General features: G+C 40.8%; 1 protein-coding gene across 4 annotated transcripts in view; it reads right to left on the bottom strand.

Moving 5' to 3' along the window:
* Positions 1-25,165, bottom strand: part of MACROD2 (mono-ADP ribosylhydrolase 2) — a 978,088-nt gene that overhangs the window by 68,824 nt on the left and 884,099 nt on the right. For all 4 annotated transcript variants that reach the window (XM_080999221.1, XM_080999220.1, XM_080999219.1 and 1 more), the window contains one exon: positions 21,405-21,470. In XM_080999221.1, coding sequence (XP_080855347.1) covers positions 21,405-21,470 — 66 coding nt within the window. The remainder of the gene's footprint in view (positions 1-21,404; positions 21,471-25,165) is intronic.

Below are 25,165 nucleotides of genomic sequence, written 5' to 3'. Positions count from 1 at the left end.
CCAGTTCAACTACTGAGTGGCAGATGCAACCTTTTAATATGATCCATGTTCTATGTTGTTTTAATTTAGTGTTGATAAAATTATTGTGTTTAGAAACTACCTCTATATCTTTTGATATAAATACATTGCATACATACACAAAAGGTAAAAAGGTAAAAGGACCCCTGGATGGTTAAGTCCAGTCAAAGGAGACTATGGGGTCCGGCTGAGATACATATAGGACCTGGATAAAAAAATCCCACGCAACTCGTTTTGCATGAAGGCTTGCTTTTCTCACTCCCTGTGTCTCATGGCAAGCTTCGTCTTGAAATGATGAAGAACGTCTAAAGCAGTTTGTGATAAGACGTGGGTTTGCTCTTCAAAGGAGAAATGTTAAAACGTACAGAGAGTGCATGTCAAGTAGCACTATGGATCACAGCTATGGATTTCGTAGTAATATTTAGAGTGCAAACATTCTTCTTCAGATTCTAAAATGTCAGCAACCTGCCTGAATTCCGGCGGAAAAATATTCAGCTTTCACATCCTCATGCTGTCTTTTGCGGTATAGTATGTGAATTATTTCCAGCAACTGACACTTTCCCATTTTGGACAGCTTAGAACTGAACAATGTTCATTAGATGGTCCATTACTTGTAATCAGTCACAATTAGAACTCAAGACAGCAGGGTAACCGTGGCAGAGCACATGCTTTCAATGCATGAAATCCCATGCATTCTCTCTCTCTCTCAAAGAGAAGCAGGTGATTATGAAGACCTCACTCTGCCTAAAACACAAGGCAGCTGCAGCTACTCAGAATAGACAATACTGGACTAGATCAAGATTCTGACCTATCAACATTAATTAGATCATACTATGTGGTATTGGGACGCAGGTGGCGCTGTGGGTTAAACCACAGAGCCTAGGACTTGCCGATCAGAAGGTCGGCGGTTCAAATCCCGCAACGGGATGAGCTCCCATTGCTCAGTCCCAGCTCCTGCCAACCTAGCAGTTCGAAAGCACGTCAAGTGCAAGTAGATAAATAAGTACCACTCCGGCGGGAAGGTAAACGGCGTTTCCGTGCGCTGCTCTGGTTTGCCGGAAGTGGCTTAGTTATGCTGGCCACATGACCCGGAAGCTGTACGCCGGCTCCCTTGGCCAATAAAGTGAGATGAGCGCCGCAACCCCAGAGTCGGTCCCGACTGGACTTAATGGTCAGGGGTACCTTTACCTTTACCTTTTATGTGCTATTGCTCATTGTAAGTACGTATCAGTGACTAGATTCCATTCAGTCATGATCTTAAGTCCACAACAGGCAAAATACTGAGATGCAGGAGTCATAAGTTGCAAATTACCCCCACAACTAGAAAATCTGGACAACTATAGCCAACAAGCAGCTTGAGATATTGCACATAAAGCAGTTAACACTCATGAACCGAGCCAACTAAACCCTACCTATTGGCAGGTTGTGAGAATACCCTTTTCACAGAACTTTGCTACTCCTAAATTAGGGAAGGCAGACTACATTTATCTCTGTGATTCCAGATTACATATTGATTACATTGATTCCAATATGTAAGCCTTGTTTGCTGCTACCTACACAGAACTGAGCTACAGTCATGGGGAAAAGAAAGTGCACCCTCTTGGAATTTTGTGGTTTTACATAGGAAGACATAATAACAATTATCTGTTCTTTAGCAGGTCTTCAAATTAGGGAAATACAACCTCAGATGAACAACAACATAAGACATATTACACCATCTCGTGATGTATTTAACAGAAATAAGGCGAAAATGGAAAATCCAAATCTGAAGAACTAAGTGCACCTTATGATTCAATAGCTTGTAGAATCACCTTTAGCAGCAATAACTTGAAGTACCGTATTTTTTGCTCTATAAGACTCACTTTTTCCCTTCTAAAAAGTAAGGGGAAATGTGTGTGTGTCTTATGGAGTGAATGCAGGCTGCGCAGCTATCACAGAAGCCAGAACAGCAAGAGGGATTGCTGCTTTCACTGCGCAGCGATCCCTCTTGCTGTTCTGGCTTCTGAGATTCAGAATTTTTTTTTTCTTGTTTTCCTCCTCTAAAAACTAGGTGCGTCTTGTGGTCTGGTGCGTCTTATAGAGCAAAAAATACGGGTAGTTGTTTTCTGTAGGACTTTATATGTACATCTCCCACATTGTTGTGGATGAATTTTGGCCCATTCTTCTTTACAATGTTGTTTCAGATTCAGGTAGGTAGTTGTGTTGGTCTAATACAGTCGAAATATATAAAAAAATTGTCCAGTAGCACCTTAGAGACCAACTAAGTTTGTTCTTGGTATAAGCTTTCGTGTGCAGTGTGCATGCACACGAAAGCTTATACCAAGAACAAACTTAGTTGGTCTCTAAGGTGCTACTGGACAATTTCTTAATTTTTTAATGTTGCTTCAGTTCATTGAGGTTTGCTGGCATCTGTTTATGCACAGTTCTCTGAAATGCACAGCATTTCACTGAGGTTGAGGTCTGGACTTTGCCTTTGCCATTGCAGCACCTTGATTCTGCTCTTTTTCAGCCATCCTGGCCACCTGCATATGAACCAGTACTAGCAGATATGTTCAACCATCACAACCTTTATGGCAGGCATAGGCAAACTTGGCCTTCCAGATGTTTTGGGACTACAATTCCCATCACCCCTGACCACTGGTCCCATTAGCTAGGGATGATGGAAGTTGTAGTCCCAAAACATCTGGAGGGCCGAGTTTGCCTATGCCTGCTTTATGGTCTTGTAGGTGCCAGGTGAAAACTTTTCTTTTAAATAATGTACAATTTACAGACTGACCCTTTCAGTGATATATGTGTCTTATTTTTTTGCAAGCATCTCATAAAATTCCTTTTATGGGGTGGCTATATAAATGCAGTTAAAAAATAAAAATAAACAATACCCATACTCTTCCTAATGACCATATTCTTTCTCTCCCTTTTAGTTTACTTCATACTTATACACATTAGTGAGAGAATTAGTTTATTTTTTTTCCTGGTATGTGTGTGATGCATTGCAAATCGCTAACATGGGGTAATTCTTTGTAAGGGCTACTAGTCCTGAGATAATTACACTGAATGTTATAAATAAGTGTAATATAATAGCATTCTAAGCTACAATAGAAGATTCTCAATTTTATTTTACATATATTCTGTGTCTGAAAGAAACTTTGGAGAGCCAAGGCAATGTTATTTAAGCTTCCAAGAGTGCTATTACATTGCTATGCAGATTTTGACTTTCAAAATTGTTAAGGTCAAGACTATATTGAAGACTCTCCTCCTCCTCAAATGCAAATATTAAATCAAATATTCAAGCCTAAGGGCCCAAGGATAGATTTACTTTTAAGATTAACAGGAATAAAATAAAGGAAGCTAGTAAACCCACATTCATAAAGAAAATCCAGGTAATGGAAAATGTATGACAAGTGTAAAAAAGATTAGCTTCAATATATATCATGAAAAGGGACTCTTATAGCTGATGCGAGGTAAGGTCTTCAGCCCTATTCCAGCAGGCCAAAAACAGTAGCAGAAGATGTAATACAGCCAGTGGCTGTTATCTATAAAATACATATATATATACATACATTTCATAAAATTTGCACACTGCTTGATTGCAAAATAAACCCCTCAAAGCAGTATACAAGAAAAGCATTAATAAAAAGTATTGTTGACAAGGTCTCACTCCTGTCAGCAAACTTATAGAGTAGATGTTATTTCTAAAGGAAATTATTTATTTCTTTGTATTGCTATGCCACAGAGAACTAAAGTTATCTGGGAAGTGATGATGGCATGGTGTTCTATCCTGGCTCTTGAAAAATGCATTTGTTCATCATGAGCCTCCAGGTTGCAACAACTCGGCCCCTAGAACAGGGGTCAGCAAACTTTTTCAGCAGGGGGCCGGTCCACTGTCCCTCAGACCTTGTGGGGGGCCAGACTATATTTTGGGGGGGGGGGGGGAATGAACAAATTCCTATGCCCCACAAATAACCCAGAGATGCATTTTAAATAAAAGGGCACATTCTACTCATATAAAAACATGCTGATTCCCGGACCGTCCGTGAGCCGGATTGAGAAGGCGATTGGGCCGGATCCAGCCCCCAGGCCTTAGTTTGCCTACCCATGCCCTAGAATTACACCACAGCTCTTTTATATTTACAGTATCCCACTGATCCTGGAAGGAGGAGGAGGAGGTTAATCTGTTGCAAACTTGGTTTTAACAGTGTTACAGATAATAGGTAGGTTTTCTATCCTGAAAGGAGGGGGTTAGGCATTTGTGATAAATAAATACAGTCATACCTCGGTTTACAGATGCTTTGGGTTGCACAATTTCGGATTGCGCACCGTGCTGAACCCGGAAGTACTGGAATGGGTTACTTCCAGGTTTCAGGGCTTGCGCATGTGCAGAAGTGCTAAATCGCGTTTTGCGCATGTGCAAAAGCGCCAAATCGTGACCCGCGCGTACGCAGATGCTGCACTGCGGGTTGCGGACGCTGTGGGTTGCGAACATGCTTCCCACCCAGAACACATTCGCAACCCGAGCGGCCACTGTATTTGCTCAAAAACCTTTCCAAAAGGACAAACGTGTGAGCCAATCGTGGGGCATCTCTCCCTCCTTTCCCCTAAGGTCTAGGGTAGTAGATGTGGTTCTCTTCCCCGCACCAATAAGGCTTAAAAGAACCCTCCGGGAATAGATTAGACAGAAAAAGACTGTCTCAAGGCCTCCTAGCAATCTTCCTGGCCAAGTGGCTTCCCTAAGTCTCACACTGCCTCATACCAAAATATGCAGCAAAGATCCTTAAGGAGCATGAGCAACTACTAGGGGAGATGAGAACATTTCTCAGTAGAACAGACATATTTTTGAATCCATCTCTTGAATGGTTGGGACGAGGGCAGTGCCAACAACTTAGCCCCCTCCTTTCTTCTTTCTCTATATAATGCCAGCCAACCAGCCAATGCTCTATTCCTTCCCTCACTGCAAGAAGTGAGGTTACAGGGAACCAGGCAGAGGGCCTTCTCAGTAGTGGCGCCCGCCCTGTGGGACACCCTCCCATCAGATGTCAAGGAAATAAACAACTACCTGACTGTTAGAAGACATCTGAAGGCAGCCCTATTTAGGGAAGTTTTTAACGTTTGATGTTTTATAGTGTTTTTAATATTCTGCTGGGAGCCACCTAGAGTTGCTGGGGAAACCTAGCCAGATTGTGGGGTAATAATAATAATAATTCCTTGCCATCCGGAAGGATCCTTAGATTTTATTTTGCCTTTAGTACCTATGAACATTAGATCTCCATTGCTCAAAACAAATTATGATAGGTCCTATCTTAAAGGGCTGTCAGTAAAAAGTTATGGGAAGAATGTTTAACTGGTGGACAACTTCAAGGCAGGACAATACTAGAAATCTACATGAATTGAGCCAGATAGTTCAAGAACAGAACTATAACAAATATTTATGTATAGCTTTTCCAAATGCATTCTCTGCAACCACAGACAAAAGCAAACCCAGTGTTTTTTCTGGGGGTACTCAAGGGTACACAACACCAGAACCTTTCTCCCCACAAACATGTTAAAAATGTGGCACCTACTGTAACAACTTCGTGGTTTTTTCTTTAAAAAAAGCACTGAGCAAACCTATCACCACCAACAGAAGTATAGTACTTCTGTTTCTGCTTTACTAGATTACTCCCTTTCATCCTAGGCAGTAATGTATAAACATAAAATTAACAAAGCCTTATGAAGAGAGGATATGCAGGGCTGAATATAAAGTGGCTTTATGTTCACTTCCCCAACTAGGCCCTGTATGTTTTATTTACTTATTTCTCATTTCTAGTGTGTAACACACCCAGGTTTTGCACACAGTCTGAGTGAAACACCTTGTTTTAGCTAGTAAGAAATGAAAAGAGTGGTAAAGTTGGCACTTAGGAACAAAACTGATTCATTGCACTTGATTTTTAAGTAAGATCCTGTGAAAAAATTGGATATTTCTGTAGGGGAAAAAATCAGCCAGTCACCCAAAATTACAGATAATGGTGCGCACAGAAGTTGATGCATGATGGCAGTATTCTTGGGCCTCATAAACTGAGGAAAATGTATTACAAAATGTAGTAGTAGTATAAAATGGACGTTTATGAGATATTCTTGATTTCTGACTTCAGATTATTTTTACAGTTTTCATTCTTTCATTTTAATCCATCTTTATGATGGGTTAGATTTGTCTGTACTAATATATACAATATATACATTGGTGCAAGTGATGAACTGATATAATGGATTGTGTCTATTTCCATGGGTGTGGATTATAAAACTTGATATAGAAGAGTAGCTCTATGGATCATTCAGGAGAGCAAAGGAAGAAAGTCTCCTCTACAAGCTGTATGGAGTTAGGGGTGGGAAAATTATACTGTTTTTAAAAAGGATACCATTTATTGTATCCTTTGGATACCAAATTATTGGATACCATTCTGCTGCAAAAATATAATTAAGGCATTATTCTCTGAAAACATGAAGTATAACAGCATGTGGAAGATAGGGATGAATCATTCATAATTGTTCTGTTTTTAAGGCCATTTTTCAATTGGAGGGTTATTCATCTTATTTATATTAAAAATTATAGGTTACTTTTCAGTCACAGAACCCGCAGAGTGACTTACAGTAAAATCATAATATTTCATAAAGCAATTCCTAAAACAAACTACAAACACACACCACTAGTCCATCACTTATTCAAATAAGAAGAAACTTTGTTCTCAGAGAGTCAGGTAGAATAAAAACATCTTTACAGATCTCTTAATGACTGGGGAAGAAGGAACCTGTAGAGATTCTCTGGGGAGGCAATTCCAGCATACTGGAACTACTAAAAAATATCTATTTCTGTTTCCTAGTATTCTTTTTCCTGTGATGGTGGCACCTGAAGCAACATTGTTCTGGTAGAGAATATGTTCTCCTTAAAACCTGAGGGCTTAAAGGATAAAACCAGCACCTTGAATTTAGCCTGGAAATAAAGTGGAAAATGGTGAAGCTAAGTGATGCTTACATGTTCTCTGCAGCAAGTATCGGGGGGGGGGGGGGGAGATGAGCTGCTTCGTTCTGGACTAGCTGAAGTTTCCAAATTGTTATTAAACAGAAAGCCTGAAATCAAGTATAGTTCAATATTTAAGTCAATACAACATCAAAGCACACATTACAGTGGCCTGGTTGTTTTTCTGGCACACCAGCTGAAGCGCTAGTCATTCCTCTTGGCTAGACATCTGAACATGAACATATCAGTTTCAGGTGCACTCCCAAGGTGCATGCAAGAAAGTACAACCCCATCCAGGACCAGTCATATCTACCAAATTTGGGTTGGCCATGCTCCCTAGCAAACAGAATCTCCATTTTGATTGTGCGGGGTTTCAATTACTGGAGGAAAGGAGAAATAGAGTATACTTATGGCACCATGTTCGAAATCCATGAGTAAGTTTGCCCGGGGGTTTCACACACATGTTAAAGAACATGCGCAGGGGGATGGAACTTTGCATAATTTCTTAGGAAAGTCCTCAAGGTCCAGAGCTGCTGGCATCACCTTTCACCTACTGATCTGGTAGGAGTGGAACAAATGTAAAACAGCATTTCTGACTTCAAGCCTATCCAGGTGGTCCAGAAAGCTACCATAGTCCAGACAGGGGTCGCTGACCTTTCTGGGCCCATTGACATCTTTGCAAACTGGAAAACTTTTGTGGGTACATCTGTACACACACCCTACAGCCAAGCTACACCCCAATATATTATATTGGCTAGAATAGAATGCTTCTTTCAATACTCATTTCAGTGGTGGGAACCCTGTGGGAAAGGCTTCTATGGGCATATTATTTGCCCACAGGTATGTCTGGGTTAAACCACAGAGCCTAGGACTTGCCAATCAGAAGGTCGGCAGTTCGAATCCCCGCGACGGGGTGAGCTCCCGTTGCTTGGTTCCTGCCCCTGCCAACCTAGCAGTTCAAAAGCACGTCAAAGTGCAAGTAGATAAATAGGTACCGTTCCGGCGGGAAGGTAAACGGTGTTTCCGTGCGCTGCTCTGGTTCGCCAGAAGCGGCTTAGTCATGCTGGCCACATGACCCGGAAGCTTTACGCCGGCTCCCTCAGCCAATAAAGCGAGATGAGTGCTGCAATCCCAGAGTCAGTCACGACTGGACCTAATGGTCAGGGGTCCCTTTACCCTTTACCTTTTACCATGTTGGCAACTCCTGTCCAATGGTATCAATAACTACTGAGACATCCAAGAGAATTATAAATGGCCCAATCCCTACTTCCCTTCCAGTACAGATTATCCAAGGGATGCAGGTGGCACTGTGGTCTAAACCACTGAGCCTAGGGCTTGCCAATTAGAAGGTCAGCGGTTTGAAACCCTGCAATGGGGTGAGCTTCCGTTGTTCAGTCCCAACTCCTGCCAACCTAGCAATTCGAAAGCACATCAAAGTGCAAGCAGATAAATAGGTACCGCTCCAGTGGGAAGGTAAACAACGTTTCCGTGCACTGCTCTGGTTCACCAGAAGCGGCCACATGACCCGGAAAGCTGTCTGTGGACAAACAGCTCCCTTGGCCTGAAAGTGAGATGAGCGCCGCACCCTGTAGTCACCTTTGACTGGACTTAACCGTCCAGAGGTCCTTTACTTCTTCTTTTTTTACCTTTTACAGATTATCCAACAGGGCAACTAGTGCAATTTCCACCTTGAACCCTAGCTAGAAGTCAGATCAAAATTGATGTTAATTTTCTATGAGCATTTGGAGCTGATAAGCACTTTGCACTCAGCTACCTTGGTCAAAAAAGGAAGTTGGAAACAGGCCTATAATTTCCTAGCATGACGGGGAAAAGGGAAGGTTTTATCAGCCGCAGTCTTAAAACTGCCTTTTTTTTAAAAAAAGTATGACATGAAAACATTTTGCCACTTGAAACAACCAGTGATTGTCAATGGGAAGCAAAATAATGTTCCTTTATTCTACAAAGAAAATCTATCACAGTCTGCTGTAGAAGACTAGACATTCACATGAAGGAGCCAACTCAGTACTGCAGTGTCTAATGATCTTGTATGTCATTCTATGCTGACCTGAAGAAATGCTGAAATAAAGTTTGCTAACAGATCACCTTTGAAATAAAGCAGCAAGCAAATACAGAAATGAAACTTGAAAACAATATAAAGGATGAATGGCAGATGCCACAGTAGCCACTCTTAGTTTTCAGTAGATGGCAGTTTTTCCATCATTGAGGGAATGGGTTTTAAATAGCTTCGCCATCTGGTTTGGAAAGGTCACCACATTCATGAAGGTTGTTTATGAAAGAAAAGAGGACAAATGACTCACCAACAAATGGAAGGGCATAAGGAAAGTTGATACAATATGAGGAGAAAATTGGGAAGAGTAACACATTAAGAGATCTTGCCTATTATATTTTATTGTTGAAAGTAACAACTAGAATTTTTGCTGCGTTTCAACAGTAAGATTTTAATCAATGTATTATTTATTTATTTTAATGGCAGGGTTACTAAAACTGCAGTGAAAAAGGAAGATGGTTGTTTTAGTACTATGTTGTCTTCTGACGAGATTGGATCCTAGGAGTGCCAAGAATGCAACCAATTTTCATTGTGCAAACAATGATGACATAATACACCATGCCAAATTCTTGCTGGGGTAAGGTAGGGACCCACAAAAGTACATGATGGGTCAGAGGTAAGAAGAGGTTTCTCCTCTGCTTCCCATAGTCAAGGAGCAGGACAGAGGGAAGGAAAGAGCTCTCCTTCCTTCCTTTGCATTCCAGCCAGATGGGCGGTGGTATAAATAATAAATAAGTATTAGTATTTCCCCTTTCCCTGAATATGCACAAGAAACTGGTTGGTGTGGCAGGTGGTGAGAAGGTAAGCTGTGAGACCAGAGAAAACTGGCACTAAAACTGAGAAGGGGAATCTTTTTAAGTCCAGACGGATTCTAATCTCACCAAAACTCCAAGGGCCAAGTGGGAGGGAAACAAAGTCCAAGTGAGCAGAATCCACATACAGTGGTACCTCAGGTTACATACGCTTCAGGTTACATACGCTTCAGGTTACAGACTCCGCTAACCCAGAAGTAGTACCTCGGGTTAAGAACTTTGCTTCAGGATGAGAACAGAAATCGCATGGCAGCAGCGGGAGGCCCCATTAGCTAAAGTGGTGCTTCAAGTTGAGAACAGTTTCAGGTTAAGAACGGACCTCCGGAACGAATTAGGTACATAACCAGAGGTACCACTGTAGTCAAAAATAAGAGCCACAAATAAACCCTCCAGCTTCAAACATTTTCCAACCTATAGAAACCTCTCCTCTTGTAATTTCCCTTTCCCATTTCTTTCTTACCATTGGTGATACTATTTTCCTTCTTGGGTGTATCCATTTTCACAAAAAGAGCACACAGATGACTTCCTGGGTGAGTAGTAACTACTGAGGTAGGTACTTATGTGCATCATCTCCATGTAGATGGTGCACAGAAGGAGATTTGGGTGTCACTGCTTGCCCATCTAATCAGCCTGAGAACTTCCCAGGTTGAGTAGAAGAATGAACAGCCAAGCCTAGAATTGTACTTCATTGCTAATCAAGTTCAGCACATTATCTTGTTTATCTTGGATGACATGTCAAAACAACAGGACTCTTTAGGGACAGAACTTAATAACGGTGTCTACAGCCTACCCATTCTTAAAAGGTAAATTCAGGACAGGTCTGAAAATACAAAACAGGTCTTTGCCTGTACACATGCAGGCCATTTTGGGTGGTATGCAGCAAAGTGTCTGGAACACAACTCTCCATTACTTTGGTAAAGATTCTCAGACTGCTTGCTAAGGGGAAGTGTGGAGGTCTGTTCTCTTTCCAGATCAAGGGAGGGAGAATGGGACCACTCATAAGAATATGACAGGCAAACCTTAGATGTGACATCATGCACATACACTTAAAATGCAATGACCAAAGCTCAACTTAATAAGGAAAGTTTCAGCTTGTAGCAGCAAGGATTTGAGGGCTTTTGCCCTCTGAGGAGTTGTTGTTGTTGTTTAGTCGTTTAGTCGTGTCCGACTCTTCGTGACCCCATGGACCAGAGCACGCCAGGCACTCCTGTCTTCCACTGCCTCCCACAGTTTGGTCAAACTCATGCTGGTAGCTTCGAGAACACTGTCCAACCATCTCGTCCTTTGTCGTCCCCTTCTCCTTGTGCCCTCCATCTTTCCCAACATCAGGGTCTTTTCCAGGGAGTCTTCTCTTCTCATGAGGTGGCCAAAGTATTGGAGCCTCAGCTTCAGGATCTGTCCTTCCAGTGAGAACTCATGGCTGATTTCCTTAAGAATGGAGAGGTTTGATCTTCTTGCAGTCCATGGGACTCTCAAGAGTCTCCTCCAGCACCATAATTCAAAAGCATCAATTCTTCGGTGATCAGCCTTCTTTATGGTCCAGCTCTCACTTCCATTTTGCCCTCTGAGTAGCGGTTCCTAAATCATCTCCTCTGCGGTAGCTATGCAGTAGTTATTTCAGTGGGGCCACAGAACTGCAGTTTTTTTTTATATATATAAGATATTTATTAGGATTTTTTAAATATTACAATAAAAAATGAAAAAGAAAAAGAAAATACAAAATAAAAATGATTAAAAACCACTCAATTTTTCCATTGCTTATTTTTCCTTAGCTTGTTTCCCGGACCTCCTCATACCTCCCTTTTTTGTATTCCAGTTCAGTTTGTTGGTTCAGCAAATCCTTACCCTCTTTATTTATCCTAATCTTTGGTCTTAAAATAGTAACATTAGATTTTTACCTCTTAAGAACCCATTTTTCATATTCCCTTAAAGCATTACAGCTGGAAACCACTTAATTTCTATCCAACATTGTTCTAACATTCATTAATTTTACAATATTTCTGTAGATAATCTTTGAACTTCTTCCAATCTTCTTCCACCGACTCTTCTCCCTGGTCTCGGATTCTGCCAGTCATTTCTGCCAGTTCCATATAGTCCATCAGTTTCATCTGCCATTCTTCCAGAGTGGGTAAATCTTGTGTCTTCCAATACTTTGCAATGAGTATTCTTGCTGCTGTTGTGGCATACATGAAAAAAGTTCTATCCTTCTTTGGCACCAATTGACCGACTATGCCTAGGAGAAAGGCCTCTGGTTTCTTCAAGAAGGTATATTTAAATACCTTTTTCAGTTCATTATATATCATTTCCCAGAAAGTCTTAATCCTTGGGCACGTCCACCAAAGGTGAAAGAATGTACCTTCAGTTTCTTTACATTTCCAACATTTGTTATCAGGCAAATGGTAGATTTTTGCAAGCTTGACTGGGGTCATGTACCACCTGTATATCATTTTCATAATATTCTCTCTTAAGGCATTACATGCTGTAAACTTCATACCTGTGGTCCATAACTGTTCCCAGTCAGCCATCATTATGTTATGTCCAACATCTTGTGTCCATTTAATCATAGCAGATTTCACTGTTTCATCCTGAGTATTCCATTTCAACAGCAAGTTATACATCTTTGACAAAATCTTAGTTTTGGGTTCTAATAGTTCTGTTTCTAATTTTGATTTTTCCACCTGGAAACCAATTTTCTTATCCAAATTATATGCCTCCATTATCTGATAATAATGAAGCCAGTCTCGCACTTTGTTTTTTAATTTCTCAAAACTCTGCAATTTCAGTCTATCTCCGTCTTGTTCCAAAATTTCCCAATATTTCGGCCATTTGGCCTCCATATTGAGCTTTTTCAGAGCTTTTGCTTCCATTGGTGACAGCCACCTTGGAGTTTTATTTTCCAATAAGTCCTTGTATCTTATCCAGACATTAAACAATGCTTTCCTGACAATGTGATTTTTAAATGCTTTATGTGCTTTGACCTTATCATACCACAGATATGCATGCCATCCAAATACATTGTTGAAACCTTCTAGATCCAAAATGTCAGTGTTTTCAGGAAGCAACCATTCTTTCAACCAGCAAAAAGCTGCTGATTCATAGTAAAGTTTAAAGTCTGGCAGGGCAAATCCACCTCTTTCCTTTGCATCTGTTAATATTTTAAATTTTATTCTAGGCTTCCTGCCCTGCCAGACAAATTTAGAAATATCTCTCTGCCACCTCTTGAAACAGTCCATTTTGTCCACAATTTGCAATGTTTGAAACAAAAACAACATTCTAGGCAATACATTCATTTTTACCGCAGCAATACGGCCCAGCAGTGAAAGCTTCAAATTTGACCAAATTTCTAAATCTTTTTTTCACTTCAGCCCAGCATTTTTCATAGTTGTCTTTAAATAAATTCCCATTTTTTGCTGTCATATTAATCCCCAAGTATTTAACTTTCTTAACCATTGTTAAACCTGTCTCATTCTGAAACCTCTCTCTCTCCATTGGTGTTAAAATTTTCTCTAAAACCTTGGTCTTTAACTTATTCAACTTAAATCCTGCAACTTGACCAAATTCTTGAATCAGTTCTAAAACTCTTTTGGTACTAGATTCTGGCTCCTGTAAAGTCAATACTAAGTCATCTGCAAATGCTCTCAATTTGTACTGTTTGGCTCCGACCTGTATACCTTTAACCAACCGGTCCCTTCTAATCATATTCAGCAGAACCTCCAGGACCGATATAAAAAGCAATGGGGAAATTGGGCAACCTTGTCTTGTCCCTTTTTCTATCCTGAATTCTTCCGTCACCACATTATTTACAATTAGTTTAGCCTTTTGTTCTGAATAAATTGCACTTATACCGTTTTCAAAACCTTGGCCTACCCCCATCCCCTGTAGGTTCTTCTTCATAAAACTCCAAGAGATATTATCAAAAGCTTTCTCCGCGTCCACAAATATCAAAACTGCTTTAGTATTTATGTTCACTTCTAGTTTTTCCAAAATATCAATTATGTTCCTCAAATTATCGGACAAGTGTCTTCCCGGGAGAAAGCCCGCTTGGTCTTTATGAATCTCTTCCATCAATACTTTTTTCAATCTCTTGGCCAAAATGTCTGCAAAAATTTTGTAATCCACATTAAGTAACGATATGGGGCGGTAGTTCTTAAGCTGAGTCTTTTCAGTCTCTGTCTTCGGTATAAGTGTAATGTACACCTCTTTCCAAGACTCTGGTGCCCTTTTCCCTTCCAATATTTCATTGCAGACTTCCTTTAAAGGTTGTAATAGCCACTCTTTCAAAGATCTATAATATCTAGAAGTCAGCCCATCCGGTCCTGGAGATTTACCTAATTGCGTGTTTTGAATGGCACCTTCTACTTCCTGTTCAGATATTTTATAGTTCAACATTAATTTACTTTCTTGGGATATTTTTTGTAATCCATTTGTCTTCAGAAATTGGTCTATATCCATTTCTTTCTGTGGCCCTTGTGTATATAGTTGTTTAAAATACCTCTGGAATACCTCACAGAACTGCAGTTTGGACACCAGTGCTGAAAAGCAATGGCTATGGAAGCCATTTTGGGTCATATTTATTCAGAGGACCAGGCTTTTTTTGGGGGGGGAATAGTTATCTCACTATTTGAGAGGAGTGGCGAGGCTGGCAATGCACCAAGGCAGCTCTGACACAGTACCAGTTATTTAGTGGGGTAGAAGAGCTGAAAAAACAGTTCACATCTGACAACCAATGTGCCTCTTTGGTTTCAGATAGAACATGCGTAGATGAGTCTAAAAAAAGCCCGGGACACAAATTTTTGCAGCCCTCTATTGGCTATGTTGGCTCATTTTCTATCTAATGTGTTTAGCGTAGGAAGCGTATAGAGTTGTACCTTGGTTTTCGAATGGCTTAGTTCTCAAACATTTTGGCTTCCGAATGCCGCAAACCCGGAAGTGAGTGTTCCGGTTTGTGAACTATTTTTGGAAGCTGAACGTCTGACGGGGCTTCCACAGCTTCTGATTGGCTGCAGGAGCTTCTTTGGTTTCCAAACCACACTTTGGTTTCCAAACTTTTCGGAAGTCGAACTTCTGTTTGACTTCCAAGGTACAACTGTACTCGATTGTGACCAAACCAAGCCTCCTGATGTATATTTTGCTCTAGAGTAGCCTAGACCTATTGACTAAAGGTAAAGGTAAAGGGACCCCTGACCATTAGGTCCAGTCGTGGCCGACTCTAGGGTTGCGGCGCTCATCTCGCTTTATTGGCCAAGGGAGCCGGTGTCCAGCTTCCGGGTCATGTGGCCAGCATGACTAAGCCGCTTCTGGTGAACCAGAGCAGCTCACGGAAACGCTGTTTACCTTCCCGCCAGAGCGGTACCTATTTATCTACTTGCACTTTGATGAGCTTTTGAACTGCTAGGTTGGCAGGAGCAGGGACCGAGCAACGGGCGCTCACCCCGTCGCGGGGATTCAAACCGCCGACCTTCTGATCAGCAAGTCCTAGTCTCTGTGTTTTAACCCACAGCGCCACCAGCGTCCCTAGTGAAGGTTATTTGACCCAAGAGGGTTTTTTGTGCGTGCATGGCTGTTTTTCAACAAGAAATGCCTCTGCAATCTTTTTCTATCAGAAGCCCAGCTAGCGCTCAAGGTCACCTCCTTTTTTCAGTTTCCCTCCCCTCCCCACCTGATAACTCCTAAAAAACCCCAAAACAAAACTTGAAAATATGTCAAAATACTCTTGTTAGTGTGTGTAAAATAGTTGCTTTTAAATCTCACTTCCCTATAATATTATCTTTTTCCACACACTTGCAAGCTCGTTTCATACTTAGTTTAGGTTTAGGTTATTTCTTCTCAGCCTTTCAAACAACCCGTTACTCTTTCTAAACAAACAAGTGGCTGAATGTGACTTTTAGAACCTGCTCAGACTTCTGTTGCTTATGAAAGCTCTGCTGCTACCTGAACAAACATTTGCCAACATTAAATTCTGCTTGAGACAAACTAAGAACTCTCACTCATAAATACAACGTTTTTCCTGGATGACTGACACCTTCTTCATTTCTGTATTGAAAACAGGAAAGTGGTTCTGTAGGGTATTTCCCAAAGGAAACTAGGCTTCCATGAACACCTGGAAATGTAGTAATTGGTGCTTTATTTTTAAGATTTATTAACATATGATTTAATTTAGCTGACCTTCAAATGCACAATTACACTTTTATTAAGCTGTAATGAATTAGAATTAGTACATTATGTGGAAGGGTTACTTAATGTGAGAGACTCCATTGCCTCCGCTTTCCACCACAGATTGTTACATCAGGACATGGAAGATTTGATGACTATGGTAACCTGCCACTGAATCTTTTTCCAAGTCCCAGACTCAAAATAACTCAGGCTAGTAATAATTAGCATTTATTTATATGCTACACATATTCATGGGTCAATCTGAAATGTGGAAAAGGATCTACATCAGGGGTAGGCAACCTAAGGCCCGCGAGCCCAATCACCTTCTCAATCCGGCCCACGGACGGTCCGGGAATCAGTGTGTTTTTACATGAGTAGAATGTGTCCTTTTATTTAAAATGCATCTCTGGGTTATTTGTGGGGCATAGGAATTTGTTCATTTCCCCCCCAAAATATAGTCTGGCCCACCACATGATCTGAGGGACGGTGGACCCATGACTGAAAAAGGTTGCTGACCCCTGATCTACAGCAATATAACTTTGTGTGGATACAAACATTTGCTTTTCCAACACAGTGCCTATTGCATTTATACAAAATATATGTCATACACCAGACAGTTTTTAATCATTTCAATAGCAAGCGGACTCTGCATTAATAAATATCCTTCTTAGGCTATGTTTTTGCATAACATATTTAAATCCACATGCGTGGAATCATTATAAAATTATTTAATTTAATCTAAAGTATTTTATTTTGTTCTTTAGCTGAAAACCCCCTCTAAAATCAGCTTTAAAAGATCAGTAGTAAGGCAGTCCGTGCCTTTAGGCTTATAATCTAAAAGACATGACATATAAGAAAAAGGGGACAAGTAGGGAAGGGGTGAGGAAAGTAAGCTCAGGCACCAGTTCTTAAAGTTGCAGTTCTTATAAAAGGGTGAAAACAGCTCAGGTAGTCTACTCTATTCTGTTTTCTATATGATATTCTACTATATTCTGATTTTAAACTTCAGAGGAGAATGCCTGCCAATGGCTTTGTACACACATGATCTGAATGATGCTGAGGGATTACTTTAAACCACATTGTAGGAGTTTCTTTTTACAACATGAAGGTGGGGTAAAAATGCTCTCAATAAATACATTATTTAAAAAAATATTGATTTCTAAAACAGCCCCCCTTGAGAAATAAGTTCACTTTATTAATGATGGAGCATCCCTTTTAATTTAATTAATTTTTGAGCCGTTCTGAAACAGTTGGTCTTCCAGTAAAATGGGATACACATTCATGCTACTGCTAGTAAATGAAGAATGCATTTCAAGGTCACTGCTCCTATGACTTTTTTTATATGGCCCAACCAAAACCTCTTTACGCTCCTGACAAATATTACAATCCTGTTATATCTTGAATTTCGCCCAGGATTTCCTTCCGAAACCTTTCTGTATGTGGGCATACTGAGAAATTATGCATAAAGCCTGTACTAAGAAAATCACATCTCTAACATCTCAGTGTTACTGACATTGGAATAAATGGTGTTCAGGCTGTACGGACTGCGATGCCATTGAGTTCAGTTCTCTTTTAAATTAGTACTAATAAATCTTGTTGGTACATTATCCAGGGCCTTTTCTCCCCGCCCCCTCTTTTCTTTTTGAAGGTGAGTCTTCATAACTCACCAATAGGATATCAACTATACTTATCAGATGGCATGAAGAGGCATTGCAATTACCATTTCAAAGACTGGATCTGTATGTCAACGAGAATATTTACCCATAAAATGTGTGCCTGGTTTTGAAATGCCAAATTACGGGTGGTCTGAAACAATCCATTATAATTAGTAAAGCCTCGTGTGATCATTTATCATCAGATCTTTAATTGAATTCGAATGGTTTTTGCCTGTTCTGTAACTTTTTAGTCGGTTTTCTTAATAAAGGTGTTATGCTACCATTGGCTCCGATTCCCCCTAGCCCTTTCAATGGGCCAACATAGCTATCTGATTATTGTTTTTTGTCTGCTTTGGATAGACATGACTGTGCTTGACGTGGAGAGTCCGTGTGAGTGTGTATACCTCTTTAGGAAGGACTTAAGTCGACGGAGAGTTTAACAGGGCTAATTGGATCTTGCTGTGAGAAGACAGATCAGGTAAATGCCATTAAGCAGGTAGTGAGAAGTGATCGGAGAAGTAGAAAGCTGGTCCTCATGGGCAGGAAAAAGTAGAAGAGGCTCCAAGAAGAGCCTCTTATAGGCTGCTGTAGGAGAGCAGCAGGAAGAATAGAAGAGAGCTAATAAGCCGCCTCTTGGTAGTAGCCTGAGAGAATCGCAAAGCTGAGACTCTCTATTGTATGGAAAACAATGCCGAGGACATTTGTACAGCATAAACCCGATTTCTGATTTCTATTTAGCTTTAGCACTCTTACTTTAAAGAGCCCCATTCTCAACGAAGAATAAAATAGCCCTTACTGGAGATACGCAAGGTTTCAGGAACACAATGGTAACTAGGCAAACTAGATAGATCCATTCCTTTAAGAGCTCTGTAGCAGCGAAAGACCAGGCAGGTGCAGCTATGCCTATATCACCCAGCCCTGACACTCGTTTTGCCTGCTGAGAGGCAAAATGGGACCTTGTTTAAATTTTATTTTATAATCGAGAAGAAGCAAGATCTGACCTAAAGAAACATTGAACTGCTAAACACTAGCTCATAGATCAGTAGGCTACGTTTCTTTTGTTGACTCTTCACAGGTGAAAAGTGTGCTAAAAACAGCAGTGGATTTTAGAGGTGGGAGCAGAAATGAAATATATAGGAAGCATACAGACTCTTCTCTACCTTGTTTGGTGATACGATGAAATGTCTACGAGTTGTTACTGCACTCATGTCTGCAGCTGGTTTTTTTCCTTCAGCAGTCATTGTGTGATCAAAGCATCATATCTAGAATATGTATCATCTTTTCCCCTCTGCACCTTTCCAATAGTGCTTTAGGGTTGATACCATGCTTTTCGAGGGAGGAGCCACACTATAGTGAGCCATCAATAAAGACTTCAGGATACAGTGAAACCTGTGCAACAAAGGTGCTAGATGCACTTCTGTGGGAACTGAATTCCACAATTTAGGGGCAGCTACAGAGAAAGTCCTCTCTTAGGTCAGCATCTCTGTGGATGGCAGAACTATCAAGAGATGTCAAGGAAATAAACAACTTTCTGACTTTTAGAAGACATCTGAAGGCAGCCCTGTTTAGGGAAGTTTTTAATGTTTGATGCCTTATTGTGTTTTTAATATCCTGTTGAGAGCTGCCCAGAGTGGCTGGGGAGGCCTGGCCAGATGGACAGGGTATAAGTAGACGGACACGACAGGGAAGTGGAGGCATCGGAAGCTGAAGAGGTAACAGAGCTTAGTGGCAGAGAGAAGTCTAGAATCAGAGGTAGAAGCTGAAGAAGGCAAGTGGGACGAGGGAGGTCAAGAGGCAGAGATGAGCCAGGCTGCTGAAGAGTCACAGGTGTCTCCCCCTCCTGCTGCAACAAGCTCTGTCTCCCGGAAGAGGAGAAGTGGACGCAGACACAGTCTAAAATTGCTTGGAGAAAGCCTGGGGGGTGGGGCTTAGATGGCTGTGGGGAGATGGGACTTTCAGTCTCAGCAACTGCTTCTCATGGAGTAAGACCACTGGGAATGAGCTGCTAGGCTCATTAGGCCCGACATTCAACCAAGTTCTGTGGAGATTGTGTTTTTGCTAATAAAGAGTTAACACCAACTTTGAACAGTGTGATTACCAACCAGCATGCTCCTGTGACTTTAATTTTGCTGGGTGACACAAGGGACCAACTATTTATGAAGCAACCAAATCATCGGGCAAGAAGGAGGAGCAAGCTCTTCAGTGCAGGGGGAAACAAGGGTCTGGATGCAACTGAGCCAGATAAGACATGTTTCCCTTTCACCACCCTTCTAGAACATCAGGGCAGGACACAAGGAGTGACAGGAGATGGTGGAGAACCTCTCTGGACCTGAGCAAGCTGAAAAAGCCTACTTCAGTTTGAGAACTACTGCTAAGGTTGTGTTTGTTTGCAGCTTCAATGACAGAGGGTAGGTGCCACCTCCATGGTCAGAGATCACTCTCCAGTTTCCAACTTTAGTGGTTGTTCACATAAGCAAACGAAGAAAGAGAGTGGAATGAATTGTCTAATTTTCAGAAATTGCATATATAAACTGTGGGTGTGAGGTATGATGAAAACAAAAAACAGTGCAAGTTTAGTTTTTGTCACTCAGAACTGAGAGCATAATGAATATTGCTGCAGCTGAGGTTTTGGCTAGATCTCACATCAGATGTCAGTAGGAGGGGATATGCATGGAGAGTAATAAACAATAACAAACCCAAAAGTGCTTTAAAACGATATTTCAGAAAATCAAGGGCAAAAAGCTCCCACCGAACAAGCAAATGAACAACTTTTAAAACAAGCACCACTGTGTCTTTTAACATCAACAGATTAGTGGTTGGTAATCATTATGTTATCTAAGGAAATGAAAAGAAAACAGTCAAATTCTCTATTTAGTCTTTCTTGAATACTACACTTGTGGCCCTTCTTCATTACAAACAAGAGACTTCCTGCCTTGAATTATCCACAGCTACAATTTTATAAACCATGTTCCACAACCCTCCTTGCCGAGGAACCCAGAAGAATTAAAAGAAAGTGTAAGCAATTAATGGTGTGATACCATACAAGTGTCAAGAACAGTATGGCTCTCTGTCTCACTCCTTGCTGAAAACCAAACAACTCAACAGGATAAAACTCAGCTGGAAACATTTAAATTAGGTAGTCTCTCTTTCTTTGTTTTCTAAACTTGCTGTCACTTGCGTCCCCCCATCCCGTGACTTTTAAATATTTAATCACAGAGTAAATGATCAGAGTGCCCAGCACAGTCTACAGAAAATAAATAGTAATTTCCCTCTCTCAGCTGTGTCTTCATTCTCCAACTCTGCATGTTCTGTTTATAGCCTTCTCCTTATCTTTTCTTTCGCTGCCATATCACCAGAGAGCTAACTGAAGCCCTCTATCATGCAACGACGAAGGCAGACATAAACCTTTGAACGTGAACATTCCTGCAGATTTCGGCACCAGAGTTTTTCTATGACCCTGACGATATTTTTATGGGAAATCTATAATGATTGTAGATGAAAATGCATGGCATCGATCCATACTGGCACAGCTATGATGCCAAGTGGTTCATTAAAAAGAATTTTCTAAAAGACATCCCAGAAGTGTTTATCTGACATCTGGCCTTTAAAGCTTGAACCGGGGTTTTCCTCGGTTTAACAGAAAATACTGCTTTATAAAATCCCCTTTGGGAATTTGATATTTTTAAAGCCAGTTTTATTATCTGTACCTTTTTCCTTGCAAACGTTCTCTCCTCCATCTGTTGAGCTGTTTACAACGGTAGGTTTTGCCTCATCTGTTTTTTCAAAGAGAAAAATTACACTTATTAGATTATAAATTGAGTTTAGTAATGATTGTAAACTGTTACACCTGCTCTCAAATGCATATGTTATTCATGTCATTAGCTAAGGCCTTTGTCCTTTTCTTCCATGGGACACTAATACGGATACAAAGGAATGATGTGCAACTACTTCGCTTATTTGACTGATTCTTCCACAAAGTAAGAGCATTTTTACTCATTCTAATTCCTAGCACTCTTACATATTCTTAGCATGTTTTCATTCCCCATTTTGACACTTAGAAAGATGTTCATCTTGACATTTGCTGCTTCTTTTTTGACTCCAGTATCAAAATAAACAAATCCTAAAGCACACACTTCATAGAAAAGCCAACTTTCTGTACAATATTGTTACAAAGGTTGTGTGCAACCCCCAATCTGTGCTGAGAAGTAGCAAGATTCTGGGGGTTCCAGGAGCTCATCCAGGTTCGTGGTTCCATTGGGAATCAAGACGCGGTGGTGACTGTCGTTTCTTTAATAAATATGGTTTATTAACACATATTTACAACCTGGGTGCAGATGGAGGGAGGGACAAACAGTTTTTATAAAAATATGAATACTATGCTCCATTAACATATACAATGCATTTTGAAGATTTGCAAAATGGTGTCAATTTAACTGATCAAAGAGTAGCCCACAGTTTTCCTGGCCATTCTTGTTTCATTCTAACATAGATATTTTCCATTATCTTTTCATTTAATTGGTGGGAAAGCAACTTGGGTGCAATTTTTAATTGAAAAATTACCCAAAGGGAAAGAGTTAAGAAGCTTCTCCTTCCATTTAGACTGCAGCATCTGTGGCTGCACCTTGTAAAATAAAAAAGAAAGAAAAGTGGGGGGGGGGGGGACATGTGACTGACAGCTCAGGAATGAGCCCCGTTTTGTTCAATGGCCATTTGATGGACCTTTGGAGACTATTAATTTGGTATGTCTTTATTATTGGTTGGTTAACATGCAGGCCTGTCATTTCTTTCACTGGACTGTATTTGAATGTAATGGTTTTCATTTCATATTATTGCCAGCTGATGAAGATTTATCATTGAAACAGTTCATTATCCTGGAAGAACTGTACCGTCTGCTGCTGTGCTCGGAGCACCCTATTGTGACGTTTGGAGCACCCATCAACTCACATTTGTAGGATATTGACTGTGGAAAGGCATTCTGCCTCCATTTCAGTGATCTTTGACAGTGACTTACCACTCCTACCAATCCTGCTCATGGAACATTTATTTGATTCTTATCAGTTTCTGACTCCATGCACATATTATACATCTTCTGTTTATGAATTTTTAAACAATACAGTGGTACCTCGGGTTACAGACGCTTCAGGTTACAGACTTCGCTAACCCAAAAATAGTACCTCGGGTTAAGAACTTTCCTTCAGGAGGAGAACAGAAATCGCACGGCAGCAGCAGGAGGCCCCATTAGCTAAAGTGGTACCTCAGGTTAAGAACAGTTTCAGGTTAAGAACGGACCTCCAGAACGAATTAAGTACTTAACCTGAGGTACCACTGTACATAGTATGCTTAGTAGTTTAGTCTTATTATAAGTTAGTGTGTAAAGGATTGCAGCTTGATAGTGGAAAGCCTATGTCTGCAAGCTTTCTCAGGAGTAAGTCTCACTGCCCTAAATGGGATTTGAAAAGTGAGAATAGGTTTGCAGTTTGATGGTCAAATTTGTTCGGCTATAATGCTTCCTGTTTTTAGATGGCCATGCCCTCCACTCAATTGCACACCAGTGCTTTGCACAACAACTGAGGTCTTTGGACCTCACAGGATAAACTGCAGCCCCAGCTTACCGTGGGGTGGGCTGGGGAATGCAAGTTTAATAAACCACTGTGGCACACTGCTAAGACAAGCGGCACATGCTTGCTTAAAGTGGAGTCGCCATAATTATCAGGACTGCAATCAGTGGCGGAGTTACCTGCATGGGCACCCGGAACGGCAGCCATGCCGTGCACCGGGTGTGTGTGTGTGTGTGTGTGTGTGTGTGTGTAGTGCAACTCATGCAACACGTTGGCAATTAATATATATAGAACAATAATTATACATACTTTATCAACCTTCTGAGAAAAATACAAAACATTAAACAAAGCCACAAAGACTTGTGAACTACTCAGCCTAAAATGAACTTATAATGTCTGGTTTCAATAGCTTTTTCAAATGCTTAACTCAGTCTTTTGGATAAGTTCATGAAGATACCAACAAAAGGTAAGTTCGATGATATTCACAATACCGAAAGGTGCTAGTAGAATTGTAGATAGATGTTAATAAAGTTGTAGACAATGAAGTTGTAGACGACAGGGTGTCGGCGTTTTGCACCTGTTTCGCCCTGGCAGTCCAAGTAATCAAAAAGCCGCCGTTCGCCCCCGATGGGGCCCTTTAACTGGGGCTTGCAGGTAGCACACTCCCAATATAGTTTTCCGGGCTTCTTCAGTGGTCTAATCTCAAAGTCTTGATATGTATATTGATATTCAATCTTATAGAGAATACTCTTTCTTGGCTTAATCTTAAGAGACTGATTTGATGATGCGCACCGGGGTGGGGGGCGCGATGCTCCACGCGATGAAGCCTTTTTGTCACTCCCCTCAGAGATGGCACCCAAGGTAAGCTGCCCCCTTCCTATGCCCCTGACCGTAATACCTCAAGGACCACCTCTCCCCATATGAACAGACCTGAGACCATCATCTGAGGCCCTTCTTTGTGTGCCTCTTCCACAGGTCATTTCTGAAGCAGTTCCTCGTTTATGGAATGCTCTCCCCAGGGAGGTTCACCTTGTTGCCTTCATTCCATATCTTTAGGTGTTAGGCAAAAATGTTCCTGTATAACCAGGTTATACCTTTTAAATGTGCATAGGAGATGTTATCTGGGGTTTGTTTGGTTCTTATTATTATGGATTTTGTGTTATATTGTTATGCTGTAATCTTCAGATGAAGATTATGCCCTGTGATCTTCAGATGAAGGGTGGTATATGAATTTAACAAATTAAAAAAAGGGGGGAATCACTGTATAAAATTAAGTATGTTTTTGTTCACCAAATATGCTAGTAGAAATGATGGTGCAAAATGCCTGCAAATCATATGTACACAGTGTCAGTTTGCATTTTTTGGTGCAGAGAGTATTGATCTGATGTATAGAGATCTTTCCTGTTCCACTCAATTCAAGAGGGTTCTGGAAGCTTCTCTGTGTGGAAGAAGCAAGCAGAAGGTTCCTGATGTTTGGGTTATTCCTTCAGAGATGCTGAGTACAGCTGGCTTAAACTGGTTCTCTTATCTCTTTCTGTCAAAGTCATGCTGACTATAATAATAAGGCCAGAAGGAGCCTGGGTTACACGTTCTCTTTCTATCTCTCTTCCTTCTGGTGTGGTGTTCTGTACATAGATGCTTAGTGCTAAGGTTTGAGACTTATTATACGTTATTGTAAGTTTAAGTTAAGTCTGCTGCAACTGGATTTCTTACGGACAGTGCTAATCCTGAATGTATTGGATTTGTGACCATTATGCTCATTTGCCTTCAGTATCAGTAAAGTTCTGCTGGATGAAATACAATTGCCTCTGCGGAAATGACTGGCAGAATCCGAGACCAGGGAGAAGAGTCGGTGGAAGAAGATTGGAAGAAATTTAAAGACTATCTACAGAAATATTGTAAAATTAATG

Source organism: Podarcis pityusensis (assembly GCF_964106645.2).
Source record: "Podarcis pityusensis genome assembly, chromosome: 3".
NCBI classification, from domain to species: Eukaryota; Metazoa; Chordata; class Lepidosauria; order Squamata; family Lacertidae; genus Podarcis; species Podarcis pityusensis.
This window is presented reverse-complemented; position numbering and strand designations above follow the sequence as displayed.